The sequence below is a fragment of the Notamacropus eugenii genome, chromosome 5, assembly GCF_028372415.1.
Source record: "Notamacropus eugenii isolate mMacEug1 chromosome 5, mMacEug1.pri_v2, whole genome shotgun sequence".
Taxonomy (NCBI): Eukaryota; Metazoa; Chordata; class Mammalia; order Diprotodontia; family Macropodidae; genus Notamacropus; species Notamacropus eugenii.
This window is the reverse complement of record NC_092876.1, coordinates 93,795,778-93,817,344: the sequence shown is the minus strand read 5'-3', so window position 1 is coordinate 93,817,344 and position 21,567 is coordinate 93,795,778. Positions and strand designations below refer to the sequence as shown.

At 36.4% G+C, this 21,567-nt stretch overlaps 2 protein-coding genes across 2 annotated transcripts; both read right to left on the bottom strand.

The window, feature by feature from the left end:
• Positions 1 to 497: 497 nt before the first annotated feature.
• Positions 498 to 1,445, bottom strand: LOC140508818 (olfactory receptor OR51C1-like). The gene has a single exon (XM_072616690.1). The coding sequence runs from the start codon at positions 1,443 to 1,445 to the stop codon at positions 498 to 500; it is 948 nt and encodes a 315-aa protein (XP_072472791.1).
• Positions 1,446 to 18,858: 17,413 nt separating this feature from the next.
• Positions 18,859 to 19,806, bottom strand: LOC140507617 (olfactory receptor OR51C1-like). Its single transcript, XM_072615634.1, has one exon. It carries the CDS (start codon positions 19,804 to 19,806, stop codon positions 18,859 to 18,861), a length of 948 nt encoding a protein of 315 aa, XP_072471735.1.
• Positions 19,807 to 21,567: the final 1,761 nt, after the last annotated feature.

The following is a 21,567-nucleotide window of genomic DNA, read 5'->3' as shown; positions in this document are numbered from 1 at the left end:
AACAAAAATTGAGATGATTTATTAGCACTTACACTTTTCTAAGATGTATGGGATCATCAATATTTTACTGGGAAGAACTTTAGACATATTTTCATCTCAAACAAGAGGGAACTAAAGCACAGTAAAAGACAACTTAGTTTTACAATGATTTTCATATTGAATTAAGATACAACACAAATAAATTTATACATTATGCTACTGAAGAAGGCAGGGATAGTTCCAATTGGTGGAACACACAGAGAATCATATTTGTAACAATTGGAACTATCTTAAATTTGAGGAGACTGCATAGACCTTATTACTCCCTATGGCTGGCAAAGTTCAAAGGAAGAATCATCTGAAATGGATATTGTACAATCTTCTTGAATGAAGATTGGGTTGACTGTATAATTTTCAGATTGTTTTTTAATTTGAGATTATAAAGTTATACCATAAAAATAAAACTCTCATGGATGAATTTTTCCTTTTGAATTGCATGAAGTTAGCGATGGCTAAACTTAGACTGCCTTGGGACAAAGAACTTTGAGCAAAGCTCTACGAATCTCTTTGGTCTTTACACTATAAATGATAGGGTTCATCACTGGGGGAAGGAGTAGGCAGACATTGGCAATGAGTGTAGGTAAGTAGGGAGGAGCTTGTTTTCCAAATCTATGGACAAAGGACAGGCTGACCAATGGAATATAGAAGACGGCAACAGCACTGATGTGGGAGATACAAGTGTTGAAGGCTTTCTTCCGTTCATCAGGGGATGCAATGTTGAGGATGGAGCGGATGATCAGTATATAGGAGAGCAGGATTAATGTTGAGTCCACCCCAGCAACTAAGACAGTTGTAGTCAACCCAAATGCACTATTGATTTTGGTGTCTGAACAGGAGAGTTTCATCACATCAGGATGGAAGCAATAAGAATGTTGAAGCACATGACTATGGCAGAAAGAGAGGCGTCTAAGAAGCAGGATAAGGGGTATCAAGATTACTGTTGCGATACTGACAATTGCCATTCCAATTTGGGTGATTCTGGAGTTTGTGAGGATGGTAGCATACCTCAGGGGATTTGAAATGGCCACAAAGCGATCAAAGGCCATGCCTAAGAGTACAGAGGACTCCATAATAGTGAATAGATGAATGAAGAACATCTGAACCAGGCAAGCATTAAAGCTGATCTCTCTGACATTGAACCAGAATATTCCCAGCACAGTCACTAGTGTGGAAATGCACAATCCTAGGTCAGTGGTGGATAGCATAGAGAGGAAATAGTACATGGGCTTATGGAGACTTGGTTCAGTGGTGATGACAAACAGGATCATGCCATTTCCAGAGAGGGCTGTTATGTACAGACAGCAAAAGGGGATGGAGATCCAGGCATGTGCAGCTTCTAGCCCAGGAACACCAGTCAGAAAGAAGGTCAAGGATGGTGGTGATGTGCTGTTAGGGAAAGCTGACATGATGGGATAAGGAAGATTTTTTTTCTTATGAGAGGTTTATGTCCTGAAATGAAATATTTAATTCATGTTAACTGCAGTATGTGTCTTTTGGCTCACTAACTTGTCATCATGGAGGAAAGTGTGTAATTCAATGAATCTATGAGCTATGCCATGTGTGGTTCCCAGAGATGGACCAGTCATAGTGGAGAGTTCTAACAAAAGGCTATCCACTGGAGAAGGAAATGGCAAACCACCTGAGTATCATTGCCAAGAAAACCCCATGTGTTGTTATGAAGAGTTAGACATGATGGACCACCAAAGAACAAAAACACCAGCAGCAACGATGACAATGGCAGCGACTGCAAGAGCAACAATAACAGGATTATAAACTTGAGAATGGACTATTTCTAACTCATCCTAGTGTCATCTTCTCTGTCTTATATGGTTCCTTGCATGTAGCAATTTCTCAATACTTTTTTTTTTCTTTGTAAGGGCAAATGAAGGAACTGAGTCTGGAGTCTGGAAGATTGGAGTTCAAATATGGATTCAGACACAGACTAGCTGTGTGACCCTCAGCAAGTCATTTAATCTTTATTTGCTTCAGTTAGGCACTTAGCATAATGTCTTGCACATAGAAAGCATTAAATCAATGTTAGCTTATAAGTATTATTATTCAAATGAGTTTTCTCTCTTTTTTCCTCCCCTCTCAAGTAGTATGACTCTTAAGCAGCTATGCTTTAGGCAAGTGCAAGAGCTGATTCCTAGGAATTATGATCCAAAGGCACATAAATTTATTTCTTTTATGTAACTCGTCATTGAAGCAGGAAACATGATCCAAAAATATATTCTAGAAAATTCCAGCCCACCCTGTGTCCTGGTTTTTTTGGGCCAAAATATTGGAATATTAGGGGGTACACACTTAATCTCCTGCTGGGGTGAAGTGTAATTTTAGTGGAGTTGGGGTCAGGATAGTCATACGGCATTTCTGCCCCTTGCCAGGTCTATATTTTTGGATAAGACAACTCACCTTTGTGAACCTTTGATTTCTCATCTGCCAAATTGAAATAATAATGCCATGCTTTAATGATTTACTTCAGAGAAGTCATATACAGATAAAAGCAGAATACTTGAAATAATGTATGATGTGCTTGTAGATTCTATATGAATTCTAACTGTTATCAGCATTATCCTCATTCTGGGATCTGGCAAAATTGCCTTCTTCTCCATTTCTTACACACAGAACTTCACCTCCCATCTCCATGTCTTTGCACTGTCCATCTAAAATACCTGGAATAAATCTCTCCTTAGCTCAGCCTTATAGAATCCCTCTCTCTCTCTCTAAGTTGCATTTCGGCACCGTCTCCTGTAGTAAGTTCTTTTTGATCCTTACAACTAATACTGCTTTCAGATCAAACTATTTTAAATTTGGCTGCTTTGTAATACTTATATTTATGAAATTTATATTTAGACTGTATATGGTTTATGTGTATATATTTTCTCCCCAATGAAAACATAAGCTCTTAGCAACTAGGAATTTTTTCATTCTTTTTATTTCTACCCCCCGTGCCTGGGACAGTGACTGGAACATTGTAGTCATTTTAGAAATAATCACTGATTTATTGAAATTATATTATGTTACGTTATATTATCTCTTGCTTAGGAGCAGGAAAACAGGAGGTGGACTTGACTTTACTAAATAGCAAGGACTTATTCAACAGAGGGAGAATTTTTACGCCCATAATTTTAACATCCCATCCTCACCCTCTAAGATAAGAAAATTATTTTCCCTTACTATCATATTCCTCAGAACTATCAAAGATATCGTCTTCAAATTTGCACTATGTATGATATAGATCTAAAAGATAAATATATTTAGCTAAGTAAACAAAAGAGTAAAAATGACAATAATTCCTGGAATTTATATAGTCCCTTTTAGTTTATGTTCTGGTAATTAGCTCCTTAAAACAACCCTGTGAGAGTACATTTATCATGAAGAGATTTTACAAACACCAGACTCAGATTACATGATTTGCTGAATGGCTACAAGGTTGGCTCTAAAACCCTTAAGACATATAGGTGATCTCTCTCCTCTCCCTCTTCCTTTCTTTCCTTCACTCTTTCTTCCCTTTCTCTCTCTCTCTCTCCCTTTCTCTGTCTCTCTTCTTCTTTTGGAATCTTCATTTTTCTCTCCTTATATTATTAACAATGTGTATAGGTTTATGTTGACATATACACATTAATAATATAGTTGTATATTATAGATTTATATATATACAAAATAATGTATATATGCAACATAGTATTATTATTAATAATAAGATTCATAATGTTTGACACTATGTCACAAATGATTATTTATTGACTCTGAAGTAACAAGAATGACTTTTTGGAAGTTTCTGAAAATTCATCATCTAAGCGAATGTCATCATTTAAAGGCATTCTCTTTAATATCCAATGACACTTTCTATATTCAAATCAATAAAAGAACAATAATAACCTTCAGAATGTAATTACGAACCACATAAGAAAGCCAATAGTGTTACTTTATTAATCACATCTGATTATTGACCCTAAAAGATGTTCCCCAGCTTCATCACTCACCTTATTCAGCATGATTTTGACCTTTTCCAATGCTCATGTTTAATAATTTTAATAACTTTCATGCCATTCCAATAAACTTGCTGCAGAGCCTGAGTATGGTTCAAGTAGCGGCATTATCACTAAAATAGACAGATGATAAATAAATGTATGAATAAATGGTTAAATATTAGTGATGATAAGGATATTAATAAAAATTGGTAAAAATAACGATATTGATAAAAATTGATTAAATGGATAATAATATTGGTTTTTAAAAAGTGTCTGAACCTGAAATTTCATTATTGCGGGAACTGTTTCTGGAAATTATTTTTACTAATTCAGATTGGCATCTTGTCAATCAGAATATTCATAGACTTATATGCCCACACAACTGACAAGCATTAGAGTCAGGGATTCTTGATTCCAAGGTCAGGTCCACATGCATTATGCCCCATTGCCATAATGACAACAATGATTGATATCTATATAGTGTTCTAATATTTTCAAACTGCTTTACATGACTTATCTCATTTGATCCTCAAAGTAATCCTATTGGGTAAATACTGGGGGGTTTACTCACTCCATTTTACAAAATAAGAAAACCAGATTCAGGGATGCTAAATGAGTTGGCCATTGCCCCATAACTAGTAAGTAAGGGAGCCATGAATTGAATTCTGATTTCTCAGTGACTCCAAACTAAATTCCTATTTTATTTCCTCAGGTATCCCAGAAGGGTAAAGGGATAATATTCAAGTGTGTGCATTCTGGGATATTTCTTTTAAATAAAGCAGGTAAATTTAATTAGAGCAGAAGTTCTCAATCTATTTAGTTTCATTACTACTTTTCACTCTTAAAAATTATTCAGGACAATCTTAAGAGCTTTGGTTTACGTGAGTTATGTATACCAATATTTACTATATACAAATTTGGAATATTTTGCATTTTTAGGAAAATATATTTGACCTCATTGACCTTCCCCAAAAGGATCTCAGAGACTCCAGGAAGTTCCTGGACCATCCTTTGAGAAATACTGCTTTAGAAACACAATATTTATATTGTAAGAGATAATTTATAGAATATTGAAATAGATGACACATTCCATGATTTTTCCATTCCTCATATTCTATGATGCTGAGAGTATAGATAGCCATGCAGTGTTCACTCTGAGGCAAAAAGAGAAGCAAATCATCTTTCTATGCTATTGTGACCATAAGTAATATCTCTTCTTCACTCTATACCTCTATCACCTCCTACAAGGCTATGAACCCTATGGGCTTCAATAAATACTTTTTTTTGTTTCAAAGGCTGATAAATCATGTCATTATACGTCTATCCCCAGAGTATCAGTGATCCCCTTAACAGACCCCTAGAATACTTTTAAAAATCACATACTATGAAAGTTAGAAGTCTCTTCATATTTCACCGATATCCATCTCTTCCTGAAATATAAATTTACATTATAATATTCCTGATAAGGCACAATGCTTGGCAAATAGTAATAAGTAGTTTTTGGCTGGCTGACTCACAAGTGACGATCCATCTTCTGATTTTTGACCTCCAGCAGACAACTCTAGTATCCACTCTTTGTGAAGTACCTCATATACCATTTTAACAGTTCTAATTGTTACGAAACTCTTCCTTAGACTCTTACCCTCATAGAGTGGCTGTAAGGAAAAAATGTAGCTAAATATAAATCATAATTGTAATGATGTTATATATTATTTTTGACAGGAGTTATGGTTTCAACAGCATATGGAAAACCCAGCAAGACATTTCTTTTTAAAAATTAAAGTTCAGGAAGAGGTAAGGAAATAAGCACTTCTTAATTGCTTACTATGTGCCAAGAACTGTATTAAGCACTTTACAAGTATTATCTCAAAACTCAAGAGGAAGTACAGTTTAGTGTAATGAAAAATGGCCCTTGAGTTAGGGGATCTGGGTTCAAAACCCACATCAGATGCATGCCACATTTGTGGGTAAGTAAATTGATATCCCTAGACCTCCATATCATTATTAATGTGTAAAATAAGGGGACTGGACTAGACAGTTTCTGAGTTTCCCTCTAGATTTTAAAAATAATTTAATTAAAGGAATAAAATAAGTATTTGCGTAATACAGATTGACAATCCTATGAATTTCAGAATTCTCTCCCATGAGACCAAGCAAAAGAAATATTTTTCTTGAGAAGAAAATAATATCTCATGATCACTTACAAGTTGAGTCCAACATCATGAAAATAAAAATAATAAGAAGATGTAATAGGCTTCAAGAACTGAAATTTTGGCTTGAGTTAGAAATTGGATATCAGGCAAGAACAACCAGACTGAGAGTCAAATTCTGTTTATTCTTTTTCATATTTATTGTGTCATATCTGTAATAGCAGTAATATCTTTTATATCATCCTTACTATGTGCCTAGACACTTTCCAAATGCTACCTTATTTGATCCTCACAACAACCCTGAGAAGGAAGTATTAATCTTATCCCCACTTGACAGCTGAGGAAACTGAGGCAAAAAGAGGTTCACTGAACTGCCCATAATCACATAGCAAGTAAATGTCTGAGTCTGGATTTGAACTTAGGTCTTCTTGACTCCAGGTCCAGCATCCTATCCCTCTATTCACTGCGTAACTTAGCTCCATTCTTCTAAATCTCTACGGGGATGTTAATTTATTTACAAAATCCATCCAGCGATAATGGTATAGGGACCAGGAAAAATTCTTTATCTATTAATGATACACATGTGGAGATGAGTGACAGAGACCAGTCAAAACCTGACAGCTTGTTTAAAAAAATTATTTTATCTGATTTATGTATCAATCAACAATGAATTTATCAATACACATTTATATTTAATGCTAGACACATAAGAGAATCACAAAATAATAGGATGTTAGCAGAGAGGGGGCTAATTACTTACCTTTAGACTATTTGTAAAGTAGAGGAGCCACTGGAAAATGTTGGAATGACTGAAGATGAAAAAGGCTACGGTCTAAATTTTCACCTCTAAGATTTTTTTCTTGTAACTAAAGTCAATTTCTTTTGGTGTAATTTACGTTCATCTGACATATGATAGGACAAACAAACAAATATGCAGGGCTGCATCTGATGATAGCTTCCCGCTTCAAAAATGCTTTAGAGAAATGAGAAAGATCTTGCCTATCCAAATAGAAAAACAGCTTGGAGGAGTATTACTGCCTAATTGGTGGGAGAGGACTTATATGGATCCAGGATTTCTGAGACTAATGAAGTAGGTAAAGGAAAGATCTGTTCCTATGGGAGAAATGTGTGAACATGTGGCATTTTAAATCTCTCTCCCTGGAAGAATATCCCCTAGTGACTCATTGAACAGAAAGATTTTATCTTTTTCCTTTTCTATAGCTGTGAATGTGGAAGACAGAGACAAGGACCTTTTAGCCTTTGAGGACAGTCTCTCACAACGGAAACTTTGGACATTTGAGAACCTTGAACATTTGAAGACAATGTTCTAATATCACAGCAATTCACAATTGGATAGGACCATTGGAGCTCAATCCAATCCTAACTGAAGCAAAAAACTCCTCTACAATATTCATGAGAGCCTGCTTCCACTTCACCTTCATTGATATGAATCCATTCTCTCCTGATACAACTCATTCTACTTTCAGACAGCTCTATTTGTTAATGAATATTTCTAACCTTTATTTAACTCTATGAAAATGTTACTCACTATTCTATATATAGTGTATTCTATACACACATACACATGCATGCATATGCATATATATATACATATATATATATATATATTTGTGTGTGTTAAAGGTTATAAAACTATTTCCTTTTCCACATGAAAGACCTTCAAACACTTATAGACAGCTGTGATGTTCTGGCTAAGTATTGCCTTTTTTCACACTAAGTGTCATACATTTCTTCATTTATTGTTCAGATATACAATGGTTCTTATTCTCCCTCCTCTGAACCTGCTCCAATGTGACAAAGTCTATCTCAAGATTTAATGATGTAAATTGAACATAATGAATGGATTATTTAAAATGTTCATACATTGCTCCTTATACTTGGCCACCGCAATGTGAATTCTAGAAAAAGAATCATTATGAAATTAAGTTACTAAGGTGATTTTAGGCATTCAGACAACTTTTAAATGGAAAGACCAGATGTACTTCTGTTTTCAGAATATGCTATTGCTTTCATAAGATAAAGATCATTTATCAGTGTATGTCATACTCAGAAAGAAGCAAGAAAGTTTAATGTGGCCTCTGGAAAAGGATGACACAGAAATTCAAGAAATAGTCTATATTCTTTAGTGAGAGAAAAGGGTAGATATTGTGACATAGTATGAGATAAAATTTGGAAAATAAGTTGAGGCAATATTTCAGAAAAACCTTGAATGCCAGCCTAAATAAATTAGACTTTATTAGACTATCACAGATAGTGATTATCTGTTTAATATTTCTGTATACTTAAGTGACTTGATTAGAGTTGCATTATAGGCTAATTAATCTAGTGGTAGTGGGTAAAATAATTTGGAAGAAAGAGTAATGGTTTAGGAGAAATGCAAGAAGGATCTAGATGCTAACAAAAGAGATGAAAAATTAAGAAAAATTTCAAGAAGGAAGAATAAGTACACTTATACTACTTTGATTTGAGAAATAAGCAAGAATTTGGTGTCAATAATGACTGCTTGGTTTTCGTTCTTGTTTACTAGACAAATGACTGTTCCATCAGGAAAAAGATTAAAAATTATGAAGAGGTTAGAATGTGGAGAATAAGAGTTCATTTAAAAATACACTGAATTAGATGGACCAATGAGACATCTAGCTTGCCATTTCTAGAAAGTAATTGGAAATTACGAACTGAATCTTAGAAGAGAGGCCAATTGGCATTCAGAGAATTATAAAGTGTAATACATTGAATGGCAAGTGACTAACAGAGTTTATAGCTGAAGATACACCAAAATAATGATTTACTATTAAAAATGTGTTTAAAGGACAGATATGAGGGTTAAAAAAAGAAAATCACAGGATGTCTACATTTCTTTTTTCTTCTTTTTTTTTCTTTTTATTTATTTATTTATTTTTTATTTAACTTTTAACATTCATTTTCACAAAATTTTGGGTTCCAAATTTTCTTCCCTTTTGTCCCCTCCCCCCACCCCAAAACACCAAGCATTCTAATTGCCCTATCACCGATCTGCCCTCTCTTCTATCATCCCTCTCTGCCCTTCTCTCCATCTTTTCTTTTGTCCTATAGGGCCAAATAACTTTATAAACCCCTTTACCTGTATTTCCTGTTTCCTAGTAGCAAGAACAGTACTCGACAGTTGTTACTAAAACTTTGAGTTCCAACTTCTCTTCCTCCCTCCCTCCCCACCCCTTCCCTTTGGAAGACAAGCAATTCAATATAGGCCATATATGTGTACTTTTGCAAATGACTTCCATAATAGTCGTGTTGTGTAAGACTAACTATATTTCCCTCCATCCTATCCTGCCCCCCATTGCTTCTATTCTCTCTTTTGATCCTGTCCCAAGTGTTGACTTAAAATTGCTCACTCCTCCCATTGCCCCCCCTCCATCATCCCCCCCACCCTGCTTATCCCCTTATTCCCCACTTTCCTGTATTGTAAGATAGGTTTTCATACCAAAATGAGTGTGCATGTTTTTCCTTCCTTTAGTGGAATGTGATGAGAGTAACCTTCATGTTTTTCTCTCACCTCCCCTCTTTTTCCCTCCACTAAAAAGTCTTTTGCTTGCCTCTTTTATGAGAGATAATTTGCCCCATTCCATTTCTCCCTTTCTCCTCCCAATATATTTCTCTCTCACTGCTTGATTTCATTTTTTTAAGATATGATCCCATCCTCTTCAATTCACTCTGTTCACTCTGTCTCTATGTGTGTGTGTGTGTGTGTGTGTGTGTGCGTGTGCGTGTGTGTGTGTGTAATCCCATCCACTACCCAGATACTGAAAAGTTTCAAGAGTTACAAATATTGTCTTTCCATGTAGGAATGTAAACAGTTCAACTTTAGTAAGTCCCTTATGACTTCTCTTTGCTGTTTACCTTTTCCTGCTTCTCTTCATTCTTGTGTTTGAAAGTCAAATTTTCTTTTCAGCTCTGGTCTTTTCATGAAGAATGCTTGAAAGTCCTCTATTTCATTGAAAGACCAATTTTTCCCCTGAAGTATTATACTCAGTTTTGCTGGGTAGGTGATTCTTGGTTTTAGTCCTAGTTCCTTTGACTTCTGGAATATCCTGTTCCATGCCTTTCTATCCCTTAATGTAGAAGCTGCTGGATCTTGTGTTTTCTGATTGTATTTCCACAATTTTTGAATTGTTTCTTTCTAGCTGCTTGCAATATTTTCTCCTTGACCTGGGAACTCTGGAATTTGGCCACAATGTTCCCAGGAGTTTCTTTTTTTGGATCTCTTTCAGGTGGTGATATGTGGATTCCCTGAATACTTACTTTGCCCTCTAGTTCTAGAATCTCAGGGTAGTTTTCCTTGATGGTTTCATGAAAGATGATGTCTAAGCTCTTTTTTTGATCGTGGCTTTCAGGTAGTCCCATAATTTTTAAATTGTCTCTCCTGGATCTATTTTCCAGGTCAGTTGTTTTTCCAATGAGATATTTCACATTATCTTCCATTTTTTCATTCTTTTGATTTTGTTTTGTGATTTCTTGGTTTCTCATAAAGTCATTGCCCTCCATCTGTTCCATTCCAATTTTGAAAGAAAAATTTTCTTCAGTTAGCTTTTGAACCTCCTTTTCCATTTGGCTAATTCTGCTTTTGAAACCATTCTTCTCCTCATTGGCTTTTTGAACCTCTTTTGCCAATTGAGTTAGGCTAGTTTTCAAGGTGTTATTTTCTTCAACATTTTTTTGGGTCTCCTTTAGCAGGGTGTGGACCTGCTTTTCATGCTTTTCTTTCATCTCTCTCATTTCTCTTCCCAGTTTTTCCTCCACCTCTCTAACTTGATTTTCAAAATCCTTTTTGAGCTCTTCCATGGCCTGAGCCCATTGGGTGGGCTGGGATACAGAAGCCTTGACGTCTGTGTATTTCTCTGATGGTAAGCATTGTTCTTCCTCATCAGAAAGGAAGGGAGGAAATACCTGTTCACCAAGAAAGTAACCTTCTATAGTCTTATTTTTTTTTCCCTTTTCTGGGCATTTTCCCAGCCAGTGACTTGACTTCTGAGTATTCTCTTCACACCCACTTTGCCTCCAGATCCTCCCAGCCAGAGCTTTGGGTCTGAGATTCAAATGATGCTTCCCAGCCTCAGAGCTTTTGGCGGGGACAGGGCTGCTATTTAGTGTGAGATTAAGTTCAGGTGCTCAGGTGGAGGCAGGGCTGCCTCATGGGTTCAGTTCCCTCACGGGGTTTATGCAATGACCTTCAAGAATGGATCCAAGCTCCTGCGGGCTTCGGGAGCCCCAGTCTGCTCCCGCTTCCGCTGCTGCCTCCCGAGGGGGCCTGAGTTATAGCGGGACCCCACTCCCCTCTCGTCAAGCCGAGAAGACCCTTTCACCAACCTTTGGGGTCCGTGAGTGTAGCGACCCGCGCGGCTGCTAGAGATTCTGTCCCTGAAGCCTGCTGGGTTCTTCTACTCTTGGTGCTGTGCGGCCAAGAAAGGACTGGGCTCGGCTCTGGGTCTGTGGTGGGAAGGACCTTTTGGGAGAGGTTTTCAGGGCTCTCTGGAACAGAAATCTCACCTGCTCCATTGTTCTGTGGCTTCTGCTGCTCCAGAATTTGTTGGAAGTTCTTTTTTACAGATGTTTTATGGGCTGTGGGTTTGGAGCTAGCGTATGTGTGTCCTTCTACTCTGCCATCTTGGCTCCTGGCTTACCATTTCTCATAATGGTATTTTTAAATAATTATCATTAAATTACTTTTCAAAGTTAGTGAAAATAAAAAGGTAATCTTCATTCACATTCACAGACCTCTTGAAATCTCTCTCTGGACTTGTTGAGGGTATATTGACCCCATATTTAAGAACTTCTGTTCTAGCAGCTTATATAATCCCCCTTCTTCAAAACCTGACTAAAATTTCCCCTCTTTATTCATTCATCAAGCAGTTATTAATCACCTACTCTGCCATAAGACACTGTACCAGACAAAGGTAATGTTAGTCCCCAAGTCTTTCTACTCCAGTGCTAAAAAACAAACAAAATCTTCATTAGCTGTTGTCTGTAGAATAAAAATGACCCTGCCTTTCAAGGCCTTACACACTCTGGATATACTGTGCTGGTCAAATATATCACAATCTTTATTCCTTCACATATTCCATAGTTCAGATTAACTGAATAGACTGCCACTCAATCTCACCTTGCCCTTTACCATCATCCTGGCTTATGTGCTGTCTCTCAGTCCTGGAATGGTCTTTTCCCACCTGTACAATTGGTCTCAAGCCTTCCATTCCTCAAGGTCTAACTCAACTACCATTTCTTCTGTCTGTCTGCCACAACCATGCCAACTAGAAGAAATTCTCCTTTTCCATAACCTTCCATAACCTTTCATTAGCTTTTCTAAAAACACATTTAACATAGGCTAACTTGTGTTACTCACTTGAGCAGCTAGGTGGCTCAGTGGATAAAGTGTAGTTCTGAAGTCTTCTTCCTAAATTCAGATCTGGCCTCCAACACTAACTGTGTGACCTTTGGCAAGTCAATTACCCCTATTTACCTCCTGTAAAATGAGATTGGGAGGAAAATGACAAATAACTCCAGGATCCTGGCCAAGAACACTCCAAATGGGGTCATGAAGAGTTGGACACAACTAAACAACCACTTGTATTACAGTTAGGCAATCTCATCTAGGCTGAACTTCCCCTTACTAGTTGAAAAATTCCTTAAGGGAAAGGAATAGATTATTATTGTCTGTATGACGATATCTAAGAGAGTGTCTATCCTATTACTGTTGTTCAGCCTTTTCAGTTGTGTCTGACTCTTTGTGACCCCATTTGGGGTTTTCTTCGAAAAGACATTAGAGTGATTTGCCATTTCCTTTCTTTAAACTTTTTTTGGAGGCAATCAGGGTTAAGTGATTTGCCCAGTATCACATGGCTATTTAGTGTCTGAAGCTAGATTGAAAATTAGGAAGATGAGTCCTCCTGATTCCAGCTCAGTATTCTATCAACTGTTCTATTTATCTGTCTATCATGTAGGTATCTTTTTAGTGAATATTTGTAGTTGGTCAAATAATTTATGAAGCATTTCCTATGTGGTAGGCACTCTGCTAAGCACTGAGGATACAAAGAAAAACAAACATATGAAACCTTCCCTGAAGAAGCTCACATTATAATGTGTGAGTCAACAAGAAAAAGAAATGTACATATGTGTTCCAGTAAATGAATGAAATGATGAAATAGGTAACTGAAAAGATTACCATCATTTTATAGATGGATTTCAGGATGCAGCCATTTAGATAGAGAAGGGAAATGAGGGAGGAAGATAAATGGCCTGGTAGTCAGTAGATCTCCATTACAGCATCAACTGCTGGTAAATTTACTGAATGATTTTGAAGGAGTCATTCGTGTCTCTAGCCATCTTTTGGAAAATCAGTTATACTATACTGACCCTGACAGCTCAGAAAAGTTTTTAGAATTAAGTGAAATAAGACAAAATGTAGAGTAGTTCAGGAACTATTAAGTGTTAGAAAAATGAGTACATCTTAAAAAAAAAAAGACTAATTACCTATAGTATATAGTATAGGCAGACTGCTTTGCCATTTACAAAGCAGAAATGAAAGACACTATTTTAATATTAATTATTTAGGAAAAGTCCTATGAAAACCCTTTTAGTTGAATAAGTTAGGAATGGCTATGCTACCACTAAGCATCCTCACCCCCATTTTACAGATGAGGAAATTGAACCTCAGGCAACTGCAATGGTTTGATCAAGGTCACAGCTATTAAGCTTTCTGAAAAATTATAGAGAGTAGGATAGATGCTTCAGAATTCAAGAAAGGAAATGAATGGAGTGCAAAACCTATAGGCCGATGAACATGACTTCATTTTCTGGTGAAATTCTAGACTGCTTTATTTAAGAGAAGATAAGTGGACATCTAGGAAAGAATTAATGTAGGAATAAAAAAAGAATGTCTTTATCATGTGCACAGTAGTTGCCAGATATTACGTCCTAGCCACTGTGTAAAGCACGGAGAGCTACAAATACAAGCAAATGAGAATTTCAGTTGAAAAGAGAAAAATAGCTCAGTAGGGTTCCAAAGAAAAAAATAAGATCTCATCAAGGACAATACATGCCGGATTAATCTAACTTCCTTAGGGTTATCATACTGATAAAACAGAATAATGCTATAGAGAGTTTGCCTTGATTTTGTACTTAATGAATTATTTTACTCTGTCCTTGTCAAAGTGATGAAGAGTTGGATGATGGTACAATTAAGGAGAAACAGAACTGATTGAATGGGTAGATGCAAAATGTAATTAATGTTAGATTTGTGATAAACTTGGAGGGAAGTATCTAGTGGAGTGATCTGGGGATTAGTAGTTGTCCTTGTGCAGTTTAATATTTTAACACATAATTTTATCAAATGCATAGATGTCATGCTTTCCAAATTATCAAATGGAAAAGCTGATGATACCTAACAATGAATGATGGAATTCAAAATTTTTGATTGCAAGTAGGAAAAATAAATAAAATGGAATTTAACATTCCAGGATTAAGTAAGATAATATTCATAAACGTGCTTAGCACATAGTAGTTACTATATAGATGCTTATTCCTTCCCTCCCTCCCACTATTGACAATCAGTATGGTCATTTAATTAAATCCATGTGATCAAATTAAATCTATCTGATTGTAATATTGTCTAAAGATTATCTCTCCATCTTCTCTCACATCCATAAAAATTACAATGAAAAATTTTTGCCAAAAGCTAGGTAAGTTATACCTACAATATTTACATCATCTACTGGTTAGTAATCCCATTGAAAATGAGGTTAATTTGACATATTCTGTTCTTGATGAAGCTACAACTGCTTCATACTCACAGTTTTCCTTTCTATACATTTGTCAAGTATCTCTTTACTGAACTTTTCTTCAGTTTTCCCAGAATTCAAATTTTCTAAGTCTTGTTTATTTTAACCCCACAACTTTAACCCATCTTCTTCATTCTATTAATATGGCTATCACCTAATTTCAAGTCTTCATGCCTGAACTATTGAAATAAACTTCCATTTGGACTTCCAGTAATGAGTCTCTTCTCCATTCCACTTTCCATAACTGTGGCCCCTTATTAGTGCTTCCTAATCCAGGAGTCCAATTGGCCAAATCTTATATTCTTTGACCCCACCGTGATGACAAGTTAAGGAAAGATTGTGGTCTGTTCCATTCTATATAATTCTGCAAGTAAAACAGCTGCAGATATTGCCAGACCAAAGATGCTCGAGAAACATTGACGTCTTCTTGTTTCCTTGAGGATAGAATGCAAACTTCTTAGCTTTGAATTTAAAACTCTTCAGAAATCTTGCTCTAACCTGTCTTTTGGGGCTTATTAAACATTAGTTTTATCTACAAACGTGCCGAAGTCTTTCCCATCCTAAAATGAAGCAAATAAAATCTTAACTAGGTCCCAGCACTAAATTTACTCCTTGTCCTAAATCTCTCCTTCCCTACAGTACCAAACTCAATGAAGAAGTCATCTACACAGAAGACTCCAATTTCTTTCTTCTCCTTGTCTTTCAAACTCTCTGCAATATGGTTTCTGAACTCATCACTAAGCTGAATCTGTTTCCAAAGACATCAATGATCTCTTAATTGCCAAATGTAATAATTTATTTTCAGTTCTCATCCATCTTGACCTCTTTGAAATATTACCTATTGACCACTTTCTCCTCCTACGTACTCCCTCCTTGTTTTCCTTTCTGCCTGACTGCTCCTTCATTGTTTCCTTTGCCATGTCATACTCACTAACTGGATTCATTCTTGTTCTTTTCCCTTCTTTTGTTTCTGTATACTCTTACTTGGTTACCTCATTGACTTCCAAGAATTGCACTGACAATTCTGTTTGGATGACTCCCAGATTTATATACCCAGCCCTAGCCTTTCTGACATGCTCCAGTCACATACCAAAAACTGCTAATCAGAATTAGTTCAAACTAGATGTGTCATGGATGTCTGTCACTCTTCTTTTCTCTCAAATCTCATCACTCTCATGAAATTCTCTGTTTTTTTGCAGATTACCTCCATCTTTCTAGTCACCCAAGTTTATAATCTTTGTGACATTCTTGACTTGCTGCCCACATTCACCCCACAATCGAATCCACCCCATAATTCATTTAGTTACTTTATACTCTCCCTTCCTCAGAATTATTGGTTGTTTTCCTAAAGCTCATGTAACCTCACTTGCACACTTTTTTTTAATAATCTCCAGTGGCTCTATGTTACCTCTAGGATCAAAACCCAAAGTTTCTCTTTATTATTTAAAGTTCATCCTATCCTGGTCCTTTTAGTACTGGCTGTCCCTTATGTGTGAAGTGTACTTACTCCACACTTCTGCATCTCATAATCTCTGGCTCCAGTCTCAGCAAAAGTACCACTCTTGATCAAGAGGATTCCCCTGACTCCTCTAGCTGCTGGAACTGTTTCCTCCAGATTGCTTGTATTTATTTGAATATGCACACACAACCACACCCACACACCCACACACCCACACACCAACACACACACACACACACACACACACACATTTAAATGTACATTTAATCTACCTCATTAAAGGGCAGGTAGTGATTGCAGTGGATAGAGCATTGAGCCTAGAGTAGCGAAAACTTGAATTTAAATCTGACTTCAGTAGCTGTGTGACCTGAGAAATTCACTTGGCTTTTGGCCACCTCAGTTTGCTCAACTATAAAATGAAGATAATAATAGCACCTACCTTGCAGCTTTGTTGTGGGGATCAAATGAGACAGTATTTCTGAACCTCTTAGCACAGTACCTAACAAAGAATAAGAGACTATATAAATGTGTATACCCGTCCTTTCCCCTTAGAATATGAGACCTTTGAGGGAAGAGATCAAAGAAAGTGGAAAGAATCCTATTTTACAAAATATTCCATAGAAGTTTCCTTTTTTGTTGATGGCAATAATATTTGAATCCAAAGAAATATTCATCAGTTGGTCAGTGGCTAAACAAATTATGTTATATGGTTGTAATGAAATGATATTATTTTGTAACACATAAAGAAACTGATGACTTCAGAAAAGATGGAAAGATTTGTATGAACTAATACAAAATGAAGTGAATAGAACTAGAATACTATACAATAACATCGATATTGTAAAAGTGAATACTTTTGGAAGACTTAAGAACTATAATCAATGTTTAATGGTTGATAAATGATATGCTATAGAGTTAGCCATGTATCCAGATGACTGATAATGAAGCATACTGCTCACCTCATGAAAGAGAGATGATGAACTAATATACAGAGCAAGAACCACCTTTTTGGATGTTACTAATGTAGGAATTTATATTACTTAACTATGCTTATGTGCTACCTCAGTTCCTTCCTTCCTTCCTTCCTTCCTTCCTTCCTTCCTTCCTTCCTTCCTTCCTTCCTTCCTTCCTTCCTTCCTTCCTTCCTTCCTTCCTTCCTTCCTTCTTTCCTTCCTTCCTTCCTTCCTTCTTTCCTTCCTTTTTTCTTTCAGTTGGAGCAAAATCAAAAGGCAAAAATTTTTTGGTGATTGGAGAGAAAAGAATGTAAGTTCCCTCAGGACAGAAAATTTTAAACTTTTGTCTTTGTGTCCTTGGCAGTTAACACAGTGCCTGGCACAGATTAGGTTCTTAATAAATGCTTGTTAATCAATTGATTGGCTCATCTCTCTCATTTACATTAGGAGGAAATTGAAACCAAGAAAGTGAGTACATAGCAGCAAACTGATTTGAAGCAGACCTTCTGATACCAGATCCAATTTCTTGTTTCCCTGTATGATATGTAGTAGTTTTATCAGTAAGTCACATTTAAATAACACGTTAAAAGTCATAAAGGGCTACCTTGTGTGGTAGATAGAGGAAGGAAGGAAATAAGCGTATATAAAGCACTTATTTTTGTGCCAGGCATAGCACTGAGCACTTTACAGATATTATCTCATTTGATCTTTATAACAATTCTGGGAGGTCAGTGTTATTATTTTCCATATTTTGGAGCTGAATAAACAGGTACACAGAGGTCAAATGACTTGCTGAAAATTATACGACTTTTAAATATATTAGGCTGGATGTGAATTCAGGTCTTCCTGACTCCAGACCCAGCACTGTTGCATGCGTGTGTGTGTGTGTGTGTGTGTGTGTGTGTGTGTGTGTGTGTGTGTATGTGTGTGTGTGTCTATGTGTCTGTGTGTGTGTGTGTGAGAGAGAGAAAATAAATATGAATAAGAAGGCAGTTTTAGTGACTTCCTGATGCACAATTATTTCACATGAGACATATAGATTACTAGATTGTAGATGATTTTGTCATGCAAATAGCATTTAATAAATACCTACAATGTACCAGACACTCTGCAAAATGTTGACTTTTGAATGCTAGATTAATGAGTTTGGACTTTATCGTAGAGTAAACATATTGACTTGGGCTGTTGTCATTCTATGTGCAGACCTTTATTATAAGTCCTGTTATTTAAACATTTCTTTTCTTTGTTTATTCCTTACATCAGTCTTGTCAATAACAGGAGAAAAACATTTTGTGACATTCTACTCCGAGGTACATCGAGGCCTCATTTCTGAATAGAGATTACATAGTATTTCCCTAGAACCCTTGGTCAATGAGAATTCATAGCTGGGCAAATATGCTTGATGACTTTGGAAGCTCAAACTCCTTTGCTAATATGGGGAAGAAATTAGTATCAAGCCTGACTTCCTTTGAGGAGAACTTTGTGAATGGCTTTGCGAATCTGTTTGGCCTTCATACTGTAGATAATGGGATTCATAACAGGAGGAATGAGTAGGTACACATTTGCCATGAGTGTGTGTACATATGGAGGGGCACGTTTCCCAAATCTGTGGACAAAACACAAGCTGATTAGGGGGATGTAGAAGATGGCTACAGCACCAATGTGGGATATGCATGTGCTAAAAGCCTTGTGTCGCTCCTCTGGAGAGGCAATGCTTAGGACGGTCTTAATGATCAGAACATAGGAAAGCAAGATAAAGACAGAATCTACCCCTGCAGTGATGATGAGGGCAGTTAGTCCAAGCACACTGTTGACCTTATTGTCTGAACAAGATAGCTGGATTATGTCGGGATGGAAGCAATAGGAATGGTATAGCACACGGCTACGGCAGAAGGACAGGCGCTTCAGAAGCGGTACCAGAGGCATTAATATGATTGTCCCTCTAAAGAGGATCGTCAACCAAACTTTGATGATGCAGGAGTCTGTTAAGATGGTGGCATATCTCAGGGGGTTACAGACGGCAACAAAACGATCAAAGGCCATGGCCAGAAGCACCGAGGATTCCATCACAGTGAAGAGTTGAATGAAGAATGTCTGGGCTACACAAGCATTAAAACTTATCTCTCTGGTATTAAACCAGAATATGCCTAGCATAGTGACCAATGTAGAAATGCACAAGCCCAGATCAGTAGTAGACAGCATGGAAAGGAAATAGTACATTGGTTCATGGAGGCTTGACTCAGTGATAATTACAAACAAGATCATTCCATTCCCAGAGAGGGCTGTTAGATAGAGACAGCAAAAAGGGATAGAGGTCCAGGCATGAGCATCTTCAAGCCCAGGAACACCAGTCAAGAGGAACACCAAAGATGTGGAAGTTGCATTAGGATAGTAAGACATGATGATTATGGAGAAAAAAGTCTTTTGTAACAGGATGCCCTAGAAAGAGAAGCTTAGCTGTAATACAATAAAATAGAAAAAAAAACCTTTTATTAATTTTAGGTTCATTTATCACTGTTACATAGCTGCACTTCGACCTATATACTCCTTCCCTAGTTCTTTCTCTCCCCCATGTGTGTATACGTGTGTGTGTGTGTGTGTGTGTGTGTGTATGTGTGTGTGTGTTACATCACAAGCACTCAGGTCCTTCTGGAACTTCCTTGCCTCCCCTATGAAACATTCTGTTTGGTTTCCTAATTGGTCTTCTATCTTCAAATTTTTATTGACAGTTTTTTTTCTTCCAGAAATTCTTCTTCCTTCCCTTCCTCTACATGTTTTTTCTCCTCAACCAGATAGAAAAGGTCAGTTTTTTAAAGTACTCTATATTATATGGAGGAGGACACATAATGAAGATGGGAATGGCATTTAGTGTCTAAAATTTCCTCACTACAACTCTCTGATTTTAAGCACAATAGGAACATGGAACTTCGGAAAATTTTTCTTCCCTCCGGTGTGAAGGATATACTGGTACCTTCAACATCTAGAAGATATATATATATATATATATATATATATATATATATATATATATATATATATATATATATATATATATATATACACACACACATACACATACATACATGTATATATATACACATACATACATACATGTATATATATATGTAACATATAAACTTTGTTGTTTTTTGTTGCTCAGTCATTTCAATCTCATCCAATTTTCATGGCCCCATTTGAGGTTTTCTTTGCAAAGACATTGGAGTAGTATGCCATTTCTTTCTCCAGTTCATTTTACAGATTAGGAAACTGAAGGAAATAGGGTTAAGTGATCTACTGAGTCACATAGTATGCTACTTAGTTCCTATGTAACCTTGAACAAGTCACTCTCTAGAGTTTCCTTATTTTTATTTATTAAATTTTCTTTTTAAAAAGAAGTATTTATTTTTATCTCCCCCACCCTGAAGAAAAATTAAAAAAAAAACCCTTTTATATTTAACAAAATAGCTAACGTGGCTTGTAATATATTTACAAAAAAGCCCAAATAACACCTCTTACGTAGATGAGAAAAATAAATTTCCTACATTAACCATGTCTGAAATTGTATGTTTCATTCTTCAACAACATCGTAAAAATTAACAGCTTGAAAAGACCTAAGAATTTTTGCATTTTTAACCCTTAAGGTGTTTGGTTGGACTGGATAAACTTTGAGGTTCCTTCTAACTTACTCCTATGGATTTAAATATTTGAAGAGATGCTGTATAAGAAAGGGATTGTTTTTATTTTTGTTTGTCCTTGACTGCAGAGAGCAGAGATAGGGGCAACAGGAACAAAATGAAAACAGGAAATTTTAGCTTAAAATGTGGACTCAGATATTACACACTCTATGACCCTGGGCATGGCACCTAACATCTGTGCACCTCACTTTCCTCAACTATTAAAAGGGCATAATAACAGCACCTACCTTGCTGGATTATTGTGAGAACTGAATGAGATAATCCTTGTATAAGTGCTTAGCACAATACTTGTCACATACTAAATGCTTACTTTTTCCTCTTTTTTCCCTTCATGAGGAAGGCCATTCCTTTATTGAATAGCTATTTATAATAGACTAAACTATCATTCAATTCAACCAAAGTCTACCTTCTAACTTTTTGAGATTTTCTTTAAATGTAAAATCAAATTTGAAAGAAACATGGGACA